The sequence below is a fragment of the Engystomops pustulosus genome, chromosome 6 (assembly GCF_040894005.1).
Source record: "Engystomops pustulosus chromosome 6, aEngPut4.maternal, whole genome shotgun sequence".
NCBI lineage: Eukaryota > Metazoa > Chordata > Amphibia > Anura > Leptodactylidae > Engystomops > Engystomops pustulosus.
In genome coordinates, this window is record NC_092416.1 from 85,154,050 (window position 1) to 85,177,955 (window position 23,906).

Here is a 23,906-nt window from a genome sequence, read left to right on the forward strand (position 1 = left end):
GTATGGGCTCACGTGACCTTCTTCCGGCGGAAGCGGAGCTCCCAGTGCACAGAGCTGCAGCGCCCTCTTGTGGTTGACTGTAGATTGACGGGCTGTCACTCAGTGGAAGTCATGGCTGCTAGTGCAGGGAGTGGGAAACCTTCAGTGAGAGAGATCTTCACCTCCATGCAGTATGGACCTGCTCCCGAGGCTGCTAACGTGGCACAGGTGAGGAGGGGGCTCTGATGGTGGGGGATGTGGCCCCTGCTGCTGGTGTAGGACAGGTGAGGGATTGCAGTCACCCCAGCCATTATACCAGGAGGTGTGTACACTAACCTGCGTGCATGCTGCTTTTTCTGGTTCTTAGTATCATGTTCCAGCATTCCACCGCTCTGATGTGTTTGTCATTCACAGCCCCTATGTCCAAAATCCTGAGCTGCAATACCGGCCCTAGCACAAGGACAGGAGCCGTGCGATCGGTTTTTTCCAAGGTTTTTTTTTTTTTTAACAACCTGCTTATATTGCACTGAAGGCTACAGTATTTGTTGTTTTAAGTATATGTGACCCTCTAAGTCAATATGCTGCAGTGCTTCTATACCTGATGGAGAATTACAACCTCCATTATTTGTCATAGTTCCTATAATCACAGAGCCCCACATTGATTGAGGCTAGGACTGATACTAGGACACCTTACTGACTGTTTCCATCTTCAGGTCAGTGACCAGTATAATAAAGGTCGCTTGGTTCCTATTTCTCTTCTTTTCCTTCTTTGTAGCAGAACCTCGCAATCTTTCCTGTTGAGAGTATATATGAAATATTTTGCAGGAAACATTCTCAGGTTATATGAATTTCTCAAATGTTTGCAAAATTTGTCCTCCCAACCAGGAAGTTGATCTCTGTATACTTGTAGAGAATCTGTCACATTACTGGAAGTAGTGTATTATAGCGCAGGTGGAGCTGTCCTATCTGCAGACAGGATCTTATAAAACAGGAACTGAGCACATTGTATATAGTGACTGTTCTGTAAGAATCATCTTGTAGACCAGGAGGTCTGATCTGCAGAGAGTTTGGTATAGACCAGGTGTATCTGAGCACAGATAATATAAATTCGAAAAGATTCAGTATAACCTGTAACTCCGTGAAATCTCTGCTCCCTTTCTGTGTGTCTCTATCAGCAGCTGGCTGCTATCTCTGTATGTATTAGAAAGACTGTCTGTGACTGATAACCATATTGCTGAGCTCATCTAGACAATGCTGGGGATAGACTCATCATAAGGATCATCTCTACAGCCTAGAATATGTGTAATGGGTGTACCCATGAATATCCAGAACTCGGCCTGATGTACTGTAATAACCTGCGTGAGCACTACTAGGTCTAGGCACACATAACTTGTAGTCAGTTTTGTGCTACTGTAGCACACAGCGGTTTGTTTCACTACCAAAATGTGTGAATTGCTGTTGAGCATCTAGCTGTTTCATGTTATTGGATCTGTAATGGTTAAATGCTACTGTTAAAAAAAAAAAATCACATGTCAACTCAATGGAGGAATCAAGGCCAAAGTTACAGTGTAGCCCAAGTCTTTGCCAAACACACATGTAACCATAAATCTAACAGACTTTTTTTTGAGACTGTTGAATTTTCTTTATACATTGCAGTGTAACCTTCAAAACCAAGTTGCTGTATAGTCCTAGTCTTGTGCTCACTTATTCCTATTACTACAGACATGTGAGATTCATTGACAAATAACCGGTCATATCAGCCTGCACATCATAGTAAGAAGCATGTGAGAGCTGCAGGTCTGCTGGGATTGGCTGGGAGCTGTGGCCCGGGCACAGCCTCCTCTCTGTACATGGCTAGCCGTACATCACTGGAGACTGGGACTGAACAAAGGTCCCTTCTTGTTTGCCAGTGCCTGCTACACTTTAACAGGATCCTCGTGCATCTATTATCTGTGTCTAACCTTGTGAGCTGTGATCTTCATTTTAGCTCACGGATGTAATGAATGGTTAAAAGGCTGGATACAAGTCTTAATTATAAAGAGATTTTGTTTTTTAATTTTCATTATTTTTATGCATCTACAAATATAAACTTAAGCATTATCCACAAAGCGTATTACTGTACAAGAAATTCTATGTATAACACAAGATATTTGACTTATCATTGATCACCAATGTTCCAACTTATCTTTACATGTACAGTATGACATAACTGGTATTCTTTACTAACTATATCCCATTATGTTATGTATGACCAGCCTTACCCCTATACTATATCCCCTCATGTTATGTATGACCAGCCTTACTCCTCCACTATATCCCCTCATGTTATGTATGACCAGCCTTACTCCTCCATTATATCCCCTCATGTTATGTATGACCAGCCTTACTCCTCCACTATATCCCCTCATGTAATGTATGACCAGTCTTACTCCTCCATTATATCCCCTCATGTTATGTATGACCAGCCTTACTCCTCCACTATATCCCCTCATGTTATGTATGACCAGCCTTACTCCTCCACTATATCCCCTCATGTTATGTATGACCAGCCTTACTCCTCCACTATATCCCCTCATGTAATGTATGACCAGTCTTACTCCTCCACTATATCCCCTCATGTTATGTATGACCAGCCTTACTCCTCCACTATATCCCCTCATGTTAATATGTATGACCAGCCTTACTCCTCCACTATATCCCCTCATGTTAATATGTATGACCAGCCTTACACCTCCACTATATCCCCTCATGTTATGTATGACCAGCCTTACTCCTCCACTATACCCCTCATGTTATGTATGACCAGCCTTACTCCTCCACTATATCCCCTCATGTTAATATGTATGACCAGCCTTACTCCTCCACTATATCCCCTCATGTTAATATGTATGACCAGCCTTACTCCTCCACTATATCCCCTCATGTTAATATGTATGACCAGCCTTACTCCTCCACTATATCCCCTCATGTTAATATGTATGACCAGCCTTACTCCTCCACTATATCCCCTCATGTTAATATGTATGACCAGCCTTACTCCTCCACTATATCCCCTCATGTTATGTATGACCAGCCTTACTCCTCCACTATATCCCCTCATGTTATGTATGACCAGCCTTACTCCTCCACTATATCCCCTCATGTTATTATGTATGACCAGTCTTACTCCTCCATTATATCCCTTCATGTTATGTATGACCAGCCTTACTCCTCCACTATACCCCTTATGTTATGTATGACCAGCCTTACTCCTCCACTATACCCCTCATGTTATGTATGACCAGCCTTACTTCTCCACTATACCCCTCATGTTATGTATGACCAGCCTTACTCCTCCACTATATCCCCTCATGTTAATATGTATGACCAGCCTTACTCCTCCACTATATCCCCTCATGTTATGTATGACCAGCCTTACTCCTCCACTATATCCCCTCATGTTAATATGTATGACCAGCCTTACTCCATACCTCCCAACATTTGTGAAAAGGAAAGAGGGACAAAATGGCGGCACGCGTAGCGATCCCCCTAAGCCACACCCCCAATCACTCCCTGGCCACGCCCCAAATTTTAGCCATATTAAAGGAAACCTACCACCTGTAGTGGCAGGTTTCCGATGGAAATACCGGGCACCAGCTCAGGGTGAGCTGGTGCCGGAGCTTATTTTAGTTAGTGTTTTAAACCGCGGTATCGCGGTTTAAAACACTTTTTTAAACGTTATAGCCGGCGCAGGCAGGTACGCGCTCGGCTCTCATTCACTTCCTATGTAGCCTCGTGCACGGTAAGCGCCGAGCGCGTACCTGCCTGCGCCGGCTATAACGTTTAAAAAGTGTTTTAAACCGCGATACCGCGGTTTAAAACACTAACTAAAATAAGCTCCGGCACCAGCTCACCCTGAGCTGGTGCCCGGTATTGCCACCGGAAACCTGCCACTACAAGTGGTAGGTTTCCTTTAAAATAATAAAAATCATCTCAATAAAAAAAAAAAAAAAAATTATCCTCATTGGGATTTGAACCCAGAACCTGCAGTGTCCATGTACAATAATAACACAGCGCCTCAACCCACTGAGCTATAATCTCTGTGATTAACAAGGTGGTTATTATTATTTTTACCATTATTAATAATCATCTCCATAATAATAAAAATAATAAAATTTATAATGATAATAATAATAGTCTCAATAATTACAATAATAATCTCTGAGAAGATCCCTCTCTATATATCAGTGCATTAGTCTGTATCACAGTGTAAATGGCAGATAACACTTCTTAGTTACCAGAAATCCTCAGCTCTGTATCACTGGGCTTATAGCTCAGTTAGTTAAGCTCCTGTCTATGGTGCACAAGGTCCCAGGTTCAAATCTCAGCCTGGCCAAAACTTTATGTAATTTAATTATATAAAGAGCTTGTGTCTGGGGAAGCCCTGGAGACCATATATGGACAGATGCTGATCAGACCTGATGACGTGGTCCCTGCTCTCTCTGCTAAGCCCGACACTTCTCTGAAAAGGATTCCCTGCCCGATGTCTGCTCTGGGGAACCCTAGGAGATGCAGTGACCATATATGCACAGATGCTGATCTGACCTGATGACGTGGTCCCTGCTCTCTCCGCTAAGCCCGACACTTCTCTGAAAAGGATTCCCTCCCGATGTCTGTAGCAGCCATTCTGTACTGTGAGTTCTGGCTTTCAAAGTATTTACTATGCGGACACAGCGCCGGGACACAGCGGGACCTGGGGGGAGAATCCGTGACAATCTCATAGCTGCCCGTGACGCGGGGCAGAGGTACGAAAAACGGGAAAGTCCCGTCAAAATCGGGACGGTTGGGAGCTATGTTACTCCTCCACTATATCCCCTCATGTTAATATGTATGACCAGCCTTACTCCTCCACTATATCCCCTCATGTTAATATGTATGACCAGCCTTACTCCTCCACTGTATCCCCTCATGTTAATATGTATGACCAGCCTTACTTCTCCACTGTATCCCCTCATGTTAATATGTATGACCAGCCTTACTTCTCCACTATATCCCCTCATGTTATGTATGACCAGCCTTACTCCTCCACTATATCCCCTCATGTTAATATGTATGACCAGCCTTACTCCTCCACTATATCCCCTCATGTTAATATGTATGACCAGCCTTACTCCTCCACTATATCCCCCCATGTTATGTATGACCAGCCTTACTTCTCCACTATATCCCCTCATGTTATGTATGACCAGCCTTACTCCTCCACTATATCCCCTCATGTTAATATGTATGACCAGCCTTACTCCTCCACTATATCCCCTCATGTTAATATGTATGACCAGCCTTACTCCTCCACTATATCCCCTCATGTTAATATGTATGACCAGCCTTACTCCTCCACTATATCCCCTCATGTTAATATGTATGACCAGCCTTACTCCTCCACTATATCCCCTCATGTTAATATGTATGACCAGCCTTACTCCTCCACTATATCCCCTCATGTTAATATGTATGACCAGCCTTACTCCTCCACTGTATCCCCTCATGTTAATATGTATGACCAGCCTTACTCCTCCACTATATCCCCTCATGTTAATATGTATGACCAGCCTTACTCCTCCACTATATCCCCTCATGTTATGTATGACCAGCCTTACTTCTCCACTATATCCCATCATATTATGTTTTACCAGCCTTACCCCTACACTGTACCCCTCATGTTATGTATGACAAGCCTTAATAGCCGTTTTTGGTTTATGCATCAGCATAGTGACTGTCAGTCCTGAAGGTCATTGCTCCTGAGTACAGGAATCCTTTCCAGAATAAAAGTTTGTGAAGAGGTACTAGTAATAAGTGACCAAATACCCCTTACTTACCCCTATATAGGGGTTCTGAAAGCTGAGACATGTCAGGGACCTGGCATGTTTCATGGTCTTTGTATGAACAATTCAAATGAACAAGCATTTATTTATTGAATTACAAAGTCTGGTGCTTTATTTAGCCTTTTGATTTGTGCAAAAGCCTTGTAATACCCCAATGCACTTTAGGGGGTACTGCAGAATGCATGAGCTGTTGCTGTTCATTGTTTTCTTGCTCTTGATTTCATAATTTAGTTTTGTTCTCAGTAATCCGAGATGTCTAATGAAGTCATTTTATTTGCCATGTAATTTGCCTTGAAACAAGCTTTTCATTCTGATTATTGAATAGAATGGAAGTACAAATTGTTTTATGTGCCCCTACCCAAACTCTTCCCTAGGATTGTGCAGTGGGGAAGACCATGATATTTGACTATTGGAGTCAAATAATAATGATTGTTGACAGTGTTGTGAAGGTCAGAACCATTTGCTACGACTCATGGAATAATTTACACATTCTCTTTTTCAGGCATGGCTTGATGTCCATGAAAGAAGCCTTGGTCATTTCATTGGCGGGAAATGGGTAAAACCGGAAGGAAGGCAGACGTATGCTACTAAGAATCCAGCAACTGGTGACTGACCACATTAATTTTCTAATGGAGGTTCACAAAACAGATATAAAGTTTAAAGAAAGAATTAATTTATGTTAAACTTGACATAGATCATTCTTCTAACAGTAAGAGGAAGTTATACACTACCGCTCAAAAGTTTGGGGTTACTTAGTAATTTTATTCCAATGAAGCCAACATTAAAGGGGTTGTTCTCATTCAGCAAATAATTGATATGGTTTGTATAATAAAAAGTTATACACTTTTCCAATATACTTTCTGTATTAATTCCTCATCGTTTTCAAGATCTTCGCTTGCTGTCATTCTATAGACGGCTTTATGTTTACGTCTAGTGAATAGAATCTGTCCATGGTGATGTGATGTCACGCAGGTGCACAAGCCATTATTATCACAGACAGTAATAGAAGCAGTGCGATACTAATGGCTTGTGCATCTGTGTGACATCGCTTGACCATGGACAGGTCTCTATCCACCGGATGTAAGCTTTGTATAGAATGACAGCAAGCAGAGATCTTGAAACTGGTGAGGAATTGATACAGAAAGTGTATTGGAAAATTGTATAACTTTTCCTTACACAAACCATATCAATTATTTGCTAAAAGTGGACAATTATAAATACTCAATAAATTGTTAATGTGGTAAATGACTATTGTAGCTGCAAACATCTGGTTTTAATGCAATATCTACATAGGTGTATACAAGCCCATTTTCAACAACCATCACTCCAGTGGTTTAATAGTACATTTAGTTTGCTAACTTTGTAAAATGGCTAATGGGTGTTTAGAAAACCCTTAGGTTGATGTCATATTTTCAGTCCGTTTTTAATGCATACATGTACAGACCCTAAAAAAAGCACAAGCTCAACATATGCGTTAACATTGTGTTAACGTATGCGTTTTGCAAACATGATGGTAACAGCACTTAATTGGCCTTAGGCTAGGCCGATGGGTTTCTCTTTCAGCCTAAGGTCTTCATGGGCCTCTTGTGCAAGGAAGAGCAGCTGTCTTATGTTAACCCGTTAGATCCCTTGGTCAATGTTGTGACCATTGGATGTACATACCTTCAGAGGGATGGGGCTTACTCTCCTCCCGGCACCCCGCAATGCGATTGTGGGGTGCGATCTTCATAGCCAGGCAGCTGGGGACCTAATGAAGGTCCTGAGTCTGCCATCGGCAGATGCCTGCTAGGTCTGCCAGATGCATAAGCTGATACTTCTAATGCACTGCAATACACGGTTAGCATGAAAATGGTAGCAATGAAAACGTTAGCTTGTCCCGGAAAAAAAAATTACACCTTAGCCAACTCTGTACTATTGTAGTCAGAATATGATAAAAGGAACAATTGTTTTTTTTTTTGGTAAAAATCTATTAACACCTAATAAACCCTATATAAATTTGGTATCCCTGTGATATATTAGTGATGCCATTTGGAATGTACAGTGAAAGACGTAAAAACAGAGCCCAAAAATCCATAAAGGCTACATAAAAGTTATGTTCATGTCCCTTTTTTACATGGGTAGTGAGAAGGATAGGGATAGCAGGCAGGGCCGATTCTAGACTAAGTCGGGCCCTGGGAAAAACTAAAAGGGGGGGCCCAAAATAAAACTATTTTATGACCAATCACAGTCAGTAAGAGGCTGCCTTAAAGGGGTATTCTCGTCTGGGCATTCACATCCAGATTAATTAATCTACCATATATAAACATTTCTTAAATTAGATGTTATTAAAAAAAATGTTCCTGTGTGAAGATAATTTCTCATAAGTGTAGTAATATGGTCCCTTAGAAACAAGACTGTGTCCCTAGATACGACCACGTCTGCTGGAGGGATTGAACAAATAAACAAAAAGTTTTTGTACATGAAATGTCCGGGAGTTACTGCGTGTTCTGCAGCCGTCCTGTAGTAATGATTGCTGAAGCCAGGTGGTCAGGCAGTACTGAATAGCGCATGTCTGGCCACTGCTCCTGGAGTGTGACGTGGTCGTAACCGAGGAAGCTATCTCATTTCTAAGTGACAACATAGCTACGTTAATGAGAAATTTTCTTCACACAGGAACATTTTTTTTTAATAACATCCAATTGAAGAAATGTTTATATATGGCAGATTAATGAAACTGAATGTGAATGCCCAGATGAGAATACCCCTTTAAGTATGGTAAAACAATCTTTAATATGGGATAATTTTATAGGAGATAGATGATAGGGAGATTAATGGGCAGCACGGTGGCTCAGTGGTTAGCACTACAGCTTTGCAGTGCTGGTCAACATCGGCAAAAAGTTTGTATGTTCTCTCTGTGTTTGTATGAATTTCCTCCCGGTCCTCCGGTTTCCTCCCACGCTACAAAAAAATTACTGGTAGGTTGAATAAACTGTGTGCCCCATGAGGACAGGGATAATCTGGCAAGCTCTGTGCAGCACTGCATAACCTGTGTACGCTATATAAATAATTATTAATTATTATGATAGAAGATAAATATGAAAGATGATAGAGATTTCTAGATGCAGAATATAAAGTAGATTATATATATATCTCGTAGTTAGATATGAGAGATAAATACAGTAGAAGAGAAATAGAAGATAGAGAAAAAGCGAGATATGGTCAGATTATAGGAGATGGATAACTAGACCAATAGATGATAGACAGGAGATGGATGATAAGCTTCGTTGCCTGGGAATTCAACCACGGGGTATTAACCCTTTCACTGCAAGGCATTTCTGGATATTTTGTCGCGTTACGTTTAAAAATAAAATGGGAATTACAGCAAAAAGAATTAAAGTAAACCCAACAAACCATATATTTTCTGAAAGCAGACACTTGCCCCATTTTCCAAATTGCATTAAAGACTTTATAGACATAGCAGCCTTCATGCAATTTTGATTCAAAATGATACATTTTATTAAAAATACTTAATGTAATAGATGGACATGTGTAGAGTTCACAAATGTCCCATATTGTTATGTTCACATAAATAAATGAACACAATATCACTAAAACTGTAATAACTAGATATCTGCTTTTCAGCTAGAAATTTTAAGACAGTCACAACCAGCATATTATAGCAATAAAACAGAATAAAAACTAAAGGCGCCATAAAACCTATATAATTCGGAAAGCAGACAACCAGGAGATGCATTTGGCAATTAACATTCAAAAGTTCCTCCTAAAATATGTACAAATCCAGATACTTACCGTATATACTCGTGTATAAGCCGAGTTTTTCAGCACAAAAGATGTGCTGAAAAACGTCCCCTCAGCTTATACACGAGTCAATACACACATATGTATAAAAAAAAATATTTAAAAAATAATAAACTTATATACTCACCCTCCGGTGGCCCCGACGTGCAGCGCTGCTCCCCCGATGTCCGCGCGGGTCCTCTTCTTGCTTCCGTGCCTGTCTTCTTTCTTCTCTAACTTCGTGCATACTTCGTGCATACTATGCGCCTGCCGTCCAGGGGAGAACAATGGCGGCACCCAGCACGAAGCTAGAGGAGAAAGAAGACGGATGCGGAAGCCAGAAGAGGACCCGCACGGACATCGGGGGAGCAGCGCTGCATGTCGGGGCCACCGGAGGGTGAGTATATAAGTTTTTTTTTTTTTTAATGCTGGGCTGTATACTACTGTGGGCTGGCTGTATGCTACTGTGGGCTGGCTGTATGCTACTGTGGGCTGGCTGTATGCTACTGTGGGCTGGCTGTATGCTACTGTGGGCTGGCTGTATGCTACTGTGGGCTGGCTGTATGCTACTGTGGGCTGGCTGTATGCTACTGTGGGCTGGCTGTATGCTACTGTGGGCTGGCTGTATGCTACTGTGGGCTGGCTGTATGCTACTGTGGGCTGGCTGTATGCTACTGTGGGCTGGCTGTATGCTACTGTGGGCTGGCTGTATGCTACTGTGGGCTGGCTGTATGCTACTGTGGGCTGGCTGTATGCTACTGTGGGCTGGCTGTATGCTACTGTGGGCTGGCTGTATGCTACTGTGGGCTGGCTGTATGCTACTGTGGGCTGGCTGTTTGCTACTGTGGGCTGGCTGTATGCCACTGTGGGCTGGCTGTATGCCACTGTGGGCTGGCTGTATGCCACTGTGGGCTGGCTGTATGCCACTGTGGGCTGGCTGTATGCCACTGTGGGCTGGCTGTATGCCACTGTGGGCTGGCTGTATGCCACTGTGGGCTGGCTGTATGCCACTGTGGGCTGGCTGTATGCCACTGTGGGCTGGCTGTATGCCACTGTGGGCTGGCTGTATGCCACTGTGGGCTGGCTGTATGCCACTGTGGGCTGGCTGTATGCCACTGTGGGCTGGCTGTATGCCACTGTGGGCTGGCTGTATGCCACTGTGGGCTGGCTGTATGCCACTGTGGGCTGGCTGTATGCCACTGTGGGCTGGCTGTATGCCACTGTGGGCTGGCTGTATGCCACTGTGGGCTGGCTGTATGCCACTGTGGGCTGGCTGTATGCCACTGTGGGCTGGCTGTATGCCACTGTGGGCAGGCTGTATGCCACTGTGGGCAGGCTGTATGCCACTGTGGGCAGGCTGTATGCCACTGTGGGCAGGCTGTATGCCACTGTGGGCAGGCTGTATGCCACTGTGGGCAGGCTGTATGCCACTGTGGGCAGGCTGTATGCCACTGTGGGCAGGCTGTATGCCACTGGCGGCAGGCTGTATGCCACTGGCGGCAGGCTGTATGCCACTGGCGGCAGGCTGTATGCCACTGGCGGCAGGCTGTATGCCACTGGCGGCAGGCTGTATGCCACTGGCGGCAGGCTGTATGCCACTGGCGGCAGGCTGTATGCCACTGGCGGCAGGCTGTATGCCACTGGCGGCAGGCTGTATGCCACTGGCGGCAGGCTGTATGCCACTGGCGGCAGGCTGGCTACATACTAAGGGGGGGGGGGGGGGTCTGTGACCAATGCAATAGGTTTTCCCAGTTTTTGATGGTAAAATTAGGGGTCTCGGCTTATACTCGAGTATATACGGTATATAAAGAAAATATACTTTCCCCATCACCACGACGGCACCAACCAGAGAGAGGGATCCGCCCCCAGGGACAGGAAACCTGAGCATAAAAAACGTGCTCCTCCTACCCTGCCTCAGTGGTTTCCTGTCCCTGGAAGGGACCTGAGTGTGGGCTGGTGAGAACCTCTGGTTGGTTCCGCCGGGTGCCCACAGAATCGGACTCACCGCATTGTCAGACGGCACTGTTGCTTCTCTGCGGTGGATATGCCGGCTCCACGCGAGCCTCTGCTTCCTGTTTGGCGCTGCTTCTCCTCCACGCTACCTTTTTCAGTATAGCAGCCGGGAGTGGCGTGACCGGAAGTAGTCACGACTTCACTACCGGGTCGTGTCGACATACAGCTCCGGCCGGAGCGAGACGCCAAGTATGCTAGAGGGGAGCCCGGGGGATATAGCTCCTGCGGGGGATGCTCACCAGAAGTTGGGCCACGTTTGGTTTTTACATATGGGTATATGTAAATAAGCCGGAAACCAACACGTCAGCAGTGGACCGGAAGGGGGTGTGGCCTGGTTTTTCAATTTAAGCGCCATGCAACAAGAAGCATGCGGTGCTTTTCAGTGCTGGCCAGGAGAATGGCGGACAAGCGTGAGCTCCCTGAACCCCTGAAAAACCCAACTCCGTTAATAGAAGTGTGGTGAGTTACCCGGCTGGGTTTTTTTTTTTTTTTTTACACACTAATGTTCTGATTTAAATCCTTTTTAATGGTTTTAGGGAGAAGATACTCCCAAGAAAGCCACTAGGAAGACACATCACAGAGAACGTAGGATGTGCGGTAGGAAGTTGCCGTCTAGTTATGAAAAGAATACGTGTTCTTCCTGTATTGGAAAAATTATCTCTAAGGAATCCTCCTCATGGCTTGAGACCCTTCGTTCAGTAATTAGAGAAGAGGTCCAATTGACGGTAGAAGACACTATTAATCCGGCGCCTATATTACCGGATAAGAATCTACCGGGTCCTTCCACTGTAATCACAGGCCTGGAAGACCCTTCAAATTCTGAAGAAGAGGGTATAATTAGAGAAGAGACAACCTCTTCAGTCTCTGAGGAGGAACTGACGGGGCGTCCTTTATTTTTAATGGAGGACACCGATCAATTGTTAAAGATGATTAGAGCCACTATGGACATTGAGGAAAAAAACGAACCTAATTCGGTTCAGGATATCATGTTCGAGGGCTTAGCGGAAAAGAAGAAGCGCACTTTTCCCATTCATAACACTATTTCCACATTAATTTCAAAGGAGTGGGAAAACCCTGACAAAAAATCCTTTATTTCCAGAGCAATTAAAAGGAAATATCCATTCAATTCTGATCCTACCTCATCCTGGGGCCCTCCACCAAAAGTGGATGCTTCAATCATAAAGATGACCTGCGTGGCCTTTCTCCCCTTTGAAGACATTAGCTCTTTAAAAGATCCTTTGGATAGGAAAGCAGATGGATTCCTTAAAAAAACTTGGGAATCCTCAACAACTGCGTTCAAACCGGCTGTGGCAGCTGCTTGTGTGGCCCGCGCAGTATTAATGTGGCTAAATCAATTAGGGAGTGATATACATAATAAAGTCCCTAGAGAAAATCTGCAGACTTCTATAGCTAATATCCAAAAAGGAGCAGCTCTTCTAGTGGACGCCTCGGTTGATAGCCTGAGACTTTCAGCAAGATCTGCGGCATTATCAAATTCTGCAAGAAGAGCCCTGTGGCTAAAAGATTGGTCGGGGGCGATTTGGCCTCTAGAAGTAGACACTGTGTAGCATACCCTGTAATGGAAATTTTCTCTTCGGTCCCATCTTGGATGATTTGCTGGAGAAAGCGGGGGATAAGAAAAAAGGTTTTCCTTCCTCTTAGGTTCCCTACAAGTCTAGATCCTTTCGGTCCTTTCGTAGGTCATGGTTCCAAAGGAGAGAGAAACACCCTAGACCAAGTTCTTCCTGATCACCTCAAAGAAATAGAGGTTTCTTGTTTAACCAATCTCAGGATCAGTCCAAGCAGGCCCATTCCCGTCCACAATGACATGAGGGCCCAGGGAGGAGGAAGGCTATCCCTCTTCTTCCATGCCTGGAAACTAATATCGAACAGCAACTGGATCCTAAGTTCCATCCTGCAGGGGATAACCTTGGACTTTATAATCCCCCCCCCCCCATGGTGTTAATCCCAAGAACTTTGGGAAAGATAAAGCGGGACAGAGCAAAGTCTCAGGGCATTTGTAGGCAAACACGATTTACACATGGATAGCCCAGACTTTGAACTTATTCTAAATTTCTTACAGTTGGGCCTTGAAAAAGGGTTAAAGCCAGCAACTTTGAAGGTTCAGGTGTCAGCCTTAGCAGCCCTTTTTGACCGGGATATAGCTAGTCATCCCTGGATATCTAGGTTTATCAAGGCCTCAGTGAAACTTTGTCCTTCCATTAGATCTAGATTTCCCCCTTGGGATCTATCACTGGTGCTAAAATCTCTATCAGGTCCACCCTTTGAGCCTTTAGAAAGCATCTCATTGAAACTACTTACACTAAAATCGGTATTCTTAACGGCCATTACCTCGGCGAAAAGAGTGGGTGAGGTGGCAGCATTATCATGCAGACCCCCTTACTTTTCTGTCCTACAGGATAGGATTATTCTAAAACCAGACCCTGAGTTTCTCCCAAAGGTGGTCTCTAATTTTCATAGGTCCCAAGAGGTAATACTTCCATCATTTTGCGCAAATCCCAGGTCAGAAGGAGAAAAGTCTTTCCATAACCTTGACGTTAGGCGTAGTATTCTCCAATACTTAGATGTTTCAAAATCCTGGCGTAAATCAGATTGTTTCTTCCTGAAAAGAGAACAAATAAACAAAGGGTCCAAGGCCTCCTCTGCAACCATCGCCAGATGGATTAGAGTTACTATACAGTTGGCTTATGAAGTAGCCGAGAAATCTGCCCCAGAGAATATTCATGCCCACTCTACCCGGGCACTAGCTACTTCTTGGGCAGAGTTTAGACATGCCTCCTTAGATCAAATTTGTCAGGCTGCATGTTGGTCTACCCCCCACACTTTCTTCAAACACTATCGGGTGAATGTGGCGGGGTCTTCTGAACTTTCTTTTGGGAGGAGGGTACTCTCCTCTGTTATCCCTCCCTGAAATTTTTCTCTGAAAATCTCTCTGGTTGGTGCCGTCGTGGTGATGGGGAAAACAGTAGTTACTCACCGTTAATGATGTTTCCTCGAACCACGACGGCACCTGGTATATTCCCACCCAGGGTGTTCTTTCCTAAAACATTTTTTTCTTGGTGTTAGTTCACGGGTGTCGCAAAGGAAAAAAAAAAGAGAAATGAATTATTACACATACATGGAAAATATATATATATATGTTTCTGATGTACTAACAATATGGCTCTTCCAAGTCTCTGCAAACACTGAGGCAGGGTAGGAGGAGCACGTTTTTTCTATGCTCAGGTTTCCTGTCCCTGGGGGCGGATCCCTCTCTCTGGTTGGTGCCGTCGTGGTTCGAGGAAACATCATTACCGGTGAGTAACTACTGTTAGGATGTGAAGAGATCATACATACCCCACATGTATATGTATATTCAACAAAATATGCAGCAAAGGGAACATTAAATCCACAGGGGACACCAAACTATTTTTACAAAAAATTGCACTAAGCTTCACACAGATCTATCATTGTATGCTCCCTTACACAATGGTAACCCAAATAAATAACTATATTTCCATAAACCAAGCTAATGATAGAAAAAGTCACCTTTAGATGTGCGCCCAATAACAACCCTCTGCGCTTTATAAGAATTTGAGTGAGAACTTCATAACATGGGTGTAAATAATGGAGGATGGTGTGAAAAAAAAACTTTATTCTAGAACATGTGTGTGTTTTTGGTGTTGCATATAGCTTTATGAACGTATTCTGGGTCGCGTTGTTAATATATAATAGCGACATTAGGTGAAGAGGATCGAATGTTCATTGTATTAGGTTTTTTTTTTTTTTCCGAAATAAAAGGCAATAAGAAAGAAAGTGTGTTCTTAGATAGTTCTGCATAGAGAAGGGTTAAAAACATGAACATTAGGTGATATTATTCCTTCTCAAAATGTAGTAACAAATAAAGTGAATATTTCCATTATCTGTGAGGTGCAGCAGCTCCTGTGTGCAGCAAATTCTCCCTGAAGCTGCAGGCTAAGAATCTAGAGGGGGTGCACTTCAGGGGGCTGTATCTCTGGGTCTGTGACACATAGAACCTCACTTCTATTTTCCTATTAAAGAAGAGAGTCTCCTTTTTTATGAATATAAATGCATTTGTGTTTCTAAGCATCAGGAAAACGGAGATATTAACTGTTAAATTGCCGTCGGGAGTGATTTTTTTACATATAAAAATGCCACCTGATGTTCTTTAAACCTGAATATCAAAATTCAAGATTCATTTGAAAGAAGAGATTCTCCCCTTTGCCCACTTTGTCTACCCCGATAGCAGGATGGATTTTTTAAGGGTTATTTTTATGTTCTTTGTGGACATAATAGAGGGTGATGTCCACTTCTCAAGACCTCTCTATATGCCACAGCAGTGTGCAATTCACTAATGGACTAATTGTCGGGGTGTTGAGCTGAATCTGCATTAGTTATCTGTGCTGAGACAACCCCTTTAACTGCGGTACAGTACAAAGGGTAGATCAGATGGTCATCGACGTTATTTAAAAACTTTCTTTCTTAACTGTTTGTTAAGAGGAAGGTGGAAGAAGGCTTGAAAATAAAATGGGGTAAAAATAGAAAAAGAACCACAAGATCTCTAAGGATAACGGATGCTGCTTGTTTGAAGCGATGGATGCCTTAAAAGCAGGCACCTTTTGCCTCTTCTGTTTTAGAAGTAATACAACCCTGACATTGGCAAATCCAAAGGCGGCATCCAGGTAGAAACAAATTTTAGAATATGGGTTTCACTAATTGCAATACTATCAATAACCGCTAGATGTCAGTGTTAAACAAAAGAAATCCCCTCTTGTGTCATCCTCATCCAAATTCTATATGACTTTTCCTGGGAACGCTGTGTGACAATTTAGTGATATGAGTTAATGAACAATCCTCCATCTAGCTGTTATGCAGGGCAAATCTACCTAGTTCTGCGGTGATAAATCTATAGCTCTTACGTTCCTGCAGATTTTTTGTTTTGCATTATGTAAAGCTGCTCAATCTGCCATGTCCTGTAACCAGAGCTAAATTATAAGTGGCGCTCTTGGGCCACCAGCATTGGGCCCCGCAATCTGGATTTTTTTGCAGAGGTCCCTGGCCTGGAGCTATAATAGCCCCAATGGCAATCCAGTGTCCTCAGCAGGGAATAAGCTGCATGCGCGTCTATAAACCAGTTTATTCTATGGTCGACAGTAGAGTATAATTCATAGCCCTTGCTGTGCGGCCTCTTTAAGACAAAGGAGCAAGGTGACGTCATACGCTCTTGCATTATCCACATGGAGCTGCGCGGAAAGACTCTGACTTAGGAGTGGACACCAGTGCTGCCTTAACAATGGTTGTGTGAAGGGTTGGGGTACCTGCCTTAAGGATGGTTGTGTGAGGGGTGGGGGACCCTGCCTTTACAATGGTTGTGTGATGGGTGGGGGACCCTGCCTAAAGGTAATTATGTGAGGGGGAGGGGCGGACCCTGCCTAAAGCATAATTATGTGAGTGTGTGGCCAGATATTGTCCTGTTCATCAACCCACCCATATCCCTTACCTTCCCCCAGCCTAATCGTAATTAGCATATTGGAGCTAGCTAGAGTGTTATCCAACACTATCTAACACTGCAGAGGAACTCAACTTAACACCTTTTGAAGCCAAAGTGACTCCTAAAGGCTTGTCAGATATGCGAGGGGGGGCTGCCTAAAGGATAATGATGTGAAGGGGGGAGCGGACCCTTCTTAAAGGATAATTATGTGATGGGGGAGCGGACCCTGTCTAAAGCATAATTATGTTTAACGGGGGCGGACCCTGCCTAAAGGAAAATTATGTGAGGGGGGGGTCTGGCCTTAAAGATAATTATGCGAGGGGGGGTCCTGTCTAAAGGATAATGATGTGAAGGGGGGCAGACCCTGCCTAAAGGATAATTATGTCAGGGGATGGACCCTGCATACAGGCTGTATCTGAAAGGTGTGAACCAGAGGCTTGTATCTATTGGCATTTTTTGTTTGGCAGTCTTGGTGCTCTTTAAGGGATTGTCAAATTTAGGCTAGCCTCCCATAAATGACAGCCCTTTTGATAAACCGCTTGCTGGGATAGGCAGTGGCCAGATGCACTTATAACAAATAATAAATTAATTCTGCTGTGACAAGGGGCCATGTGGAAAGTAATCCGAAAGATTTTGAGTGAGGAATGTAACATCCAAGGAGAGCCGCTGCCAGTGTAAGGATTAGATACAACATGGGTTTATTCTAAGGTTAATCTGTAAGCAGCTGGACTGTAGAAGATGTAGGACATGAGGAGGTGAAATCCTGACCGCACATCTAATGCAAGTAAATGCTCGCCTTAGCCTGACATTTTTAGACAAAACAAATATAATATATATATATATATATATATATATATATATATATATATATATATATATATATATATAATATGTCTCCTATAATTTATTAAAAGAATGTAACCAATGCCTGTATCTCGCTTCTGCCCCCATGTTGGGGTCAGTTCGGTCGGAGTAGTCGAGTACTTTCTCTCTAGGGGGAACGCTTCATAACCACCAAAGCATTACAATGGAGTTGTCTAGTTGTATGAGCCTAAATCAGAACAAACAATGCTAAACTGCATAGGGTTAGAAACAAGAGTCACGTATCCATGGGCAGCATATGGTATTGCAGTCAGTCCAAATTAAAGAAATGCTGCAATTTCTTGAAGTCTCTGTTTTGCAGAATTGTTGCCACTCTTTGAGTGAGTTTATAAGGTACAAATACATTGCTTCCCTCATTCTCTGTACTGAAGATCCATGTGTTTATATTGACTGCCATGTTTTGCTACACACCCTCCATGAAGTATAAGGAGAGCTGATTTCTATTTTGAATAGCATGTACCGTAATAAATGAAAGTGTAAGGATATATGTGCACACAACAGCTTTTGGCGGCAATTTACTGGCTGCACAAACTGTCACCTCTCTCACAGCTGCCATAGATTTACATTATACACAGTGGGCACACCATGTCTCACCACACTGTGACTAAGCCTCCCAGCGGCACCCTGAGGTAATCCCTCCCATCTTCACCCGAATGGAAACTTCCCCTGGTTTATGGCCTGCTGCATGCAAATATTTAAGTGCAAATAGCCTTAATAAACCTTGGAAGCAATTTTTTTTATCAGCTTTACTTTCTTTTTTTATGCACCTTCTTTCTCCTGTAGTGAGCACAATATCTAAAGTCCTGTACACAGCATAGAAACAATGAAAGGAAACTAAAGATTAACTCCTTACTATGGCATATTTCCCCTAGAGCAGTGATGGCAAACCTTTTTAGAGGCAGAGTGCCCAAACTACAACAAAGACCCGCTTATTTATCGCAAAGTGCCAACACAGAAATTTAATTTGTGATTTATACTCCCTTTTCTGTCACAGTTTTCATTGATATCAGCACTCTGAGGACACCAATAAAGCAGAAAATAGTCCCAGGTACAGCTGTCACTTTAAAATAGCTCTGTGCACAGAAAATCCTGGGCTGTCTGGGACTGCAGGAAGATACCTGGACTCATCTATGGTGATGGCCTGAGTGCCCGCAGAAAGGGCTCTGAGTGCCACTTCTGGCACCCGTGCCATAGGTTAGCCATCACTGCCCTAGAGATTCAGCTCTCTGAGGTGATTAGATAATCCAGGGACTGTCTATAAAGAGTTTAGTTATTAGTCACTTTATCGGGTTCTTTTATCTCTGCGCTGTTAGTGGTGTATGGAGAGATAAAGCCCATTTGCAGAAACTACTCACATGAGGAAGAAAGGAGGAGAAAGTTTATATGATTTCTATAATTATGATGAAAGTTTAGTTACACTTAAGACATGGTGGAAACTGCAGAGTTTAATGTATTCCATATTTTCTTGTCTCCTTTTCCGTAGGAGAGGTTCTGGCCACCACGATCCAAGGAAATGAGGAAGATGTGGAGTTGGCAGTCAGTACGGCACGGAAGGCCTTTGAGAGTTGGAGCAAACTTCCTTGTCATGTGCGAGCACGATATCTGTACAGGTGGGTATCAAAGGAGATCCTGTGTAGAAGTTTAAATTGTAATTTTAGGCTGTTGAGAAGACGTGTTGTGTTACTAGGCATATTTATATACTTTTGATAAGTAAATTTTATATGTTTTTAGCATTTTGTTTCTAGCTCTACTTTTTGATTAAAAATTTATTGCAACAACAAAAAAAAACTTTTTGGCTATAATTGCATCATGCCTATACCCAATCCTCCTAGTTTGCATGGCAACCCAAAATTTTGAAAATCCAATTGAAAAAGGTTGGAACTGGATCTTTATCTGTCACTCACATTCCCAACTACGTCTCTAGCTGCCAGAAACTGTATGTAATTCTATAGCTCCCAGAATCACAACTCCAATGCAATGTAAGTAATGTAAAGATATTAGAACTGGCTTCAGGAGCTGGAGAGGTGATGGGTCACATGCTGACATATGTACCACTGTAGTTTTTACAGCAAGTGCTGTAGGAAGGCGAGGATGCTCAGATCTATGTTAGGGTTGTTAATGAAATGAGTTCTATTTATGAATAATTTTCCTATACACAACTTAAAATAATTTATTTTATAAGTAGAGAATCCGATGTGTCTTTAAATGTTGAGGGAGGAATATGATTGATCCCACCTCTAGATGGCAGTATCATATAGCACAGGTACACTCCGACTACTTCTAAACCTTTCCTTATTTGTGTTTTAAGAGCGCTTTTATCTGTAATAGAAAAATAAATCTCTGGATACTCCTCTTCTGTGAAATATAGGAAAAACGTAATAATGGACATAATTTGAATGATCCCATAAAGGTTCTAGTGTACACTTATCCAGAAGTAATGGAACTGAACTCCTTTCTGACCAGGAGTCATTGGGGTTTATTTACTAAGGGTCCTGCGGCCGCATTTCCATAGGGTTTTCCGGAGATTTCGGGGATCGCACAGCTGGGACAGGCATTTAGAAGGGGATTGTGTTGCATGCAATCGGATTTTGGTGCATCATCACCGACTTTCATGCAACAGTAATTGGGAGGGAGGGTCGTCGGACGGTCCAACTGATTCCGTCTGCGACAGCCGTATATACGCCCCCCATACATGCGTATGAATGTAGCCTTGGTGTTCCCTCGCCGGAAGCTCCCCCACAGATTTCACATGTATTTAAGAAGTGTCAGTGCCACATATGTGTTCACTCGAGTAATTTGTGTCGTGGCTGCACTCCCCCTGAAGCAACGCAAATTTCTGTACATAAAGGGGTGCTTCTGTGCGCAGTCGAACCATGTGCCACATTTAACATGCAGAGTCCAACAGAAGTGTGTCACACAACCCATGTTAAGGGTGCACCAAAAAAAGTTGGTGCACTCTTGGTGCAGTTCAGGGGGTTCCAGATTCATGAAGAATGGGCACCAGAAATCCTGTATCTGGCGCACCCTGCACACTACATAGGCAAACTGCACATAGTACTGTTTGTGCAATTTTTTTGATAAATGAAAACATTTTTTAAAATGTATTAAAACCTATATAATTTTGGTATCACTGTGATCATACCAAGCCAAAGAATAAAGTAGACGTATCATTTTACTTTTTTCAAAATTGCCCATGCGTTCTATTAATGTAGGAAATCTGTTTAGTGAGCTTTCATTTTATTGGTGTTTTGCACCTTCTTAGATTTTCCAGTTTTAACTACAGAACAGCAGAGAGTAACGTAGCAGCCCTGGAGTACCTTTTCTGTGTGTTTTCACAGGACTGTGAAATATGCATCTGTAAGTAGGATTATAGTTTCTCCAATTCCACTCAACAGCACACAAATGTATACATAAAGAAGAGAAAAGGGGGCATTATTGCTTCAGTCTCATTCAAGTATCTGTCTGTTTAAACATGGAAAGTGTGAATCCTATTATTTGGATGTTTAGAGCACATACCAGTACCCATTCATAGATTATCTCCAATTTATTCCCTAAGGTCCCTCCTGGGTAAAATATTAATAGTGACATGGGTGTGTGTCTAAGGTTTTCATCAGAAATTACTCCTTATCTCTCCAATTTTTCCCGAACCCTCCTGTGACGTCCTGGGCCCCTTAAGGGTACGCAAGGTCAATTAATTTGTGTTTTCTTAGACACTCTCTGAACTCACGGATGATGGGAGGCATAGGAAGTGAGTTAAAGGAAACCTACCACTTGTAGTGGCAGGTTTCTGATGGAAATACCGGGCACCAGCTCAGGGTGAGCTGGTGCCGGAGCTTATTTTTGTTAGTGTTTTAAACCGCAGTATCGCGGTTTAAAACACTTTTTAAACTTTATAGCCGGCGCAGGGAGGTACGCGCTTGGCGCTTACCGTGCGCGCGGCTACATAGGAAGTGAAGGAGAGCCGCGCGCATGGTAAGCGCCGAGCGCGTACCTCCCTGCGCCGGCTATAAAGTTTAAAAAGTGTTTTAAACCGCGATACCGCGGTTTAAAACACTAACAAAAATAAGCTCCGGCACCAGCTCACCCTGAGCTGGTGCCCGGTATTTCCATCAGAAACCTGCCACTACAAGTGGTAGGTTTCCTTTAAAGTTGTCCACACAACCTCTGGTAGGACATAACACTAGCCTACATCCATGAACGGCTGAAAGTCTCATTTCACTAGCCTCAGTGAAACGGAGCCTTATAAGTACAGTAGACTGCCACCAGCTCTTGTTTGATATAAGCCCAGTTCATAACGGGATTATATAGGGCCTGAAGTCTATCCAGGTAGCGTATTCATAACTTGACAAGGGAATTTGTGGATCATAATAAAGGAACTTGCCTTAATTGCCTTAAGGGGCAAAACGATACACAATAAAAATAGATTTAGATTAGTTTAGTTTACAATCAGTACCACAAGTACAAGAAATGCAGTGAATTGGTTTTCTTGTGTTGAACCAATATGGAAAGGATAGATCACACTTGACAATTCTTCGTGCCTTGTGTGATCTTGTGATGGGAAGCTCAATGCACAGATGTGCTGACTTGCATATTTTAGAGGTATAAACACACCATTCATGCTACAAGTTGGCTCTAGAAAAGACTAGACCCAGGACCTTGGATGAGATCTAACTTCTCAATGGGAGGTCATAGGATTATGGTACTGATTATGGTACCATCCGACCCATCCAGATCTCCAGTGTCTTTTGAGATCGAACATGATCGACTTACTATGTTCCCATTGAGAGTCCTGTATATCTCCTTATCCAAATCCTCCAGAACAGAACGAGGTATCTGGCTTGGAATCCATAACTGGCATATGGAATTAATGGCCATATGCCCCTTTGTCTTAGGTGGAGGGAACTCTGTGAATACAACCAGGGCTGTTTCGTCTCCTCTAGGCCTTTTGAAGCTTATACCTTCCAAAGTTAGTTAAAGGGGTATTCCCATCTGGGCATTCACTTTTAATTGAATCCATTTGCCATATGTAAACATTTTTTCAATTGGATGTTATTAAAAAAATGTTCCTCTGAGTAGATAATTTCTCATAAATATAGCCATGTTGTCCCTAAGGACGAGATGGCTTCATCGGAAACGACCACCTCACATTTTGGCTGCAGTGGCCAGACATGCGCTATTGAGTCCTGCCTAACCACATGGCTTTAGCATTCATTACCACAGGATGGCTGTAGTAAATGCAGAAACTCCTGGGCATTTCATATACAAAAATCTTTTGTTTCTTTGTGCAATCACTCTAGCAGAGGTGGTTGTATCCAAGGACACAGTCTTTTTCTAAGGGACCATATGACTACATTTATGGGAAATTATCTTCACACATGAACATTTTTTTTAAATAAAATATAATTGAAGAAATGTTTATGTATGGCAGATTAATAAAACTGAATGTGAATGCCCAGATGAGAATACCCCTTTATTTTATGCAAGATAAGGCTAGGGGCGTTGGGGATAGTTGGGACACAAGACAAAACCTGACATGTGTCCCCTACCCCCTTGCTTAATATTTTGATATATTCATTAAATCCCTGCACTCTGAACCTTTCTTGGACTAGAGCCACGGCCGCTGTACAGTACCGGCTGGGCATTGCCTCCGTTTTTACCACATAGTTCCCTTCCTGCAGATAATGGGGGTTGGTCTAATGACTTGACATGTGCAGCGTCCTGGTTACAGTGAATGTTTCCTTGCACACCGTTCTCTTGGAGTTTGAGAAAGCACTGTGAAATGGGTTTTGCTTATGCGATCTGTCTATCTGCTCCCACAAACCCTGGTCGATGTCTTGTTCTTTTGATGAAGTAATTAAAGTCTTTAAAAATCTTAAGTGGTG

The 23,906-nt window shown here is 43.1% G+C and overlaps 1 protein-coding gene across 1 annotated transcript in view; it reads left to right on the plus strand.

Moving 5' to 3' along the window:
- Positions 1–6: 6 nt before the first annotated feature.
- ALDH16A1 (aldehyde dehydrogenase 16 family member A1) overlaps positions 7–23,906 on the plus strand; it is a 56,468-nt gene continuing 32,568 nt past the window's right edge. Inside the window, exons 1-3 of the mRNA XM_072156890.1 lie at positions 7–207; positions 6,343–6,445; positions 19,508–19,634. Coding sequence (XP_072012991.1) covers positions 112–207; positions 6,343–6,445; positions 19,508–19,634 — 326 coding nt within the window. The 5' untranslated portion in view covers positions 7–111. The remainder of the gene's footprint in view (positions 208–6,342; positions 6,446–19,507; positions 19,635–23,906) is intronic.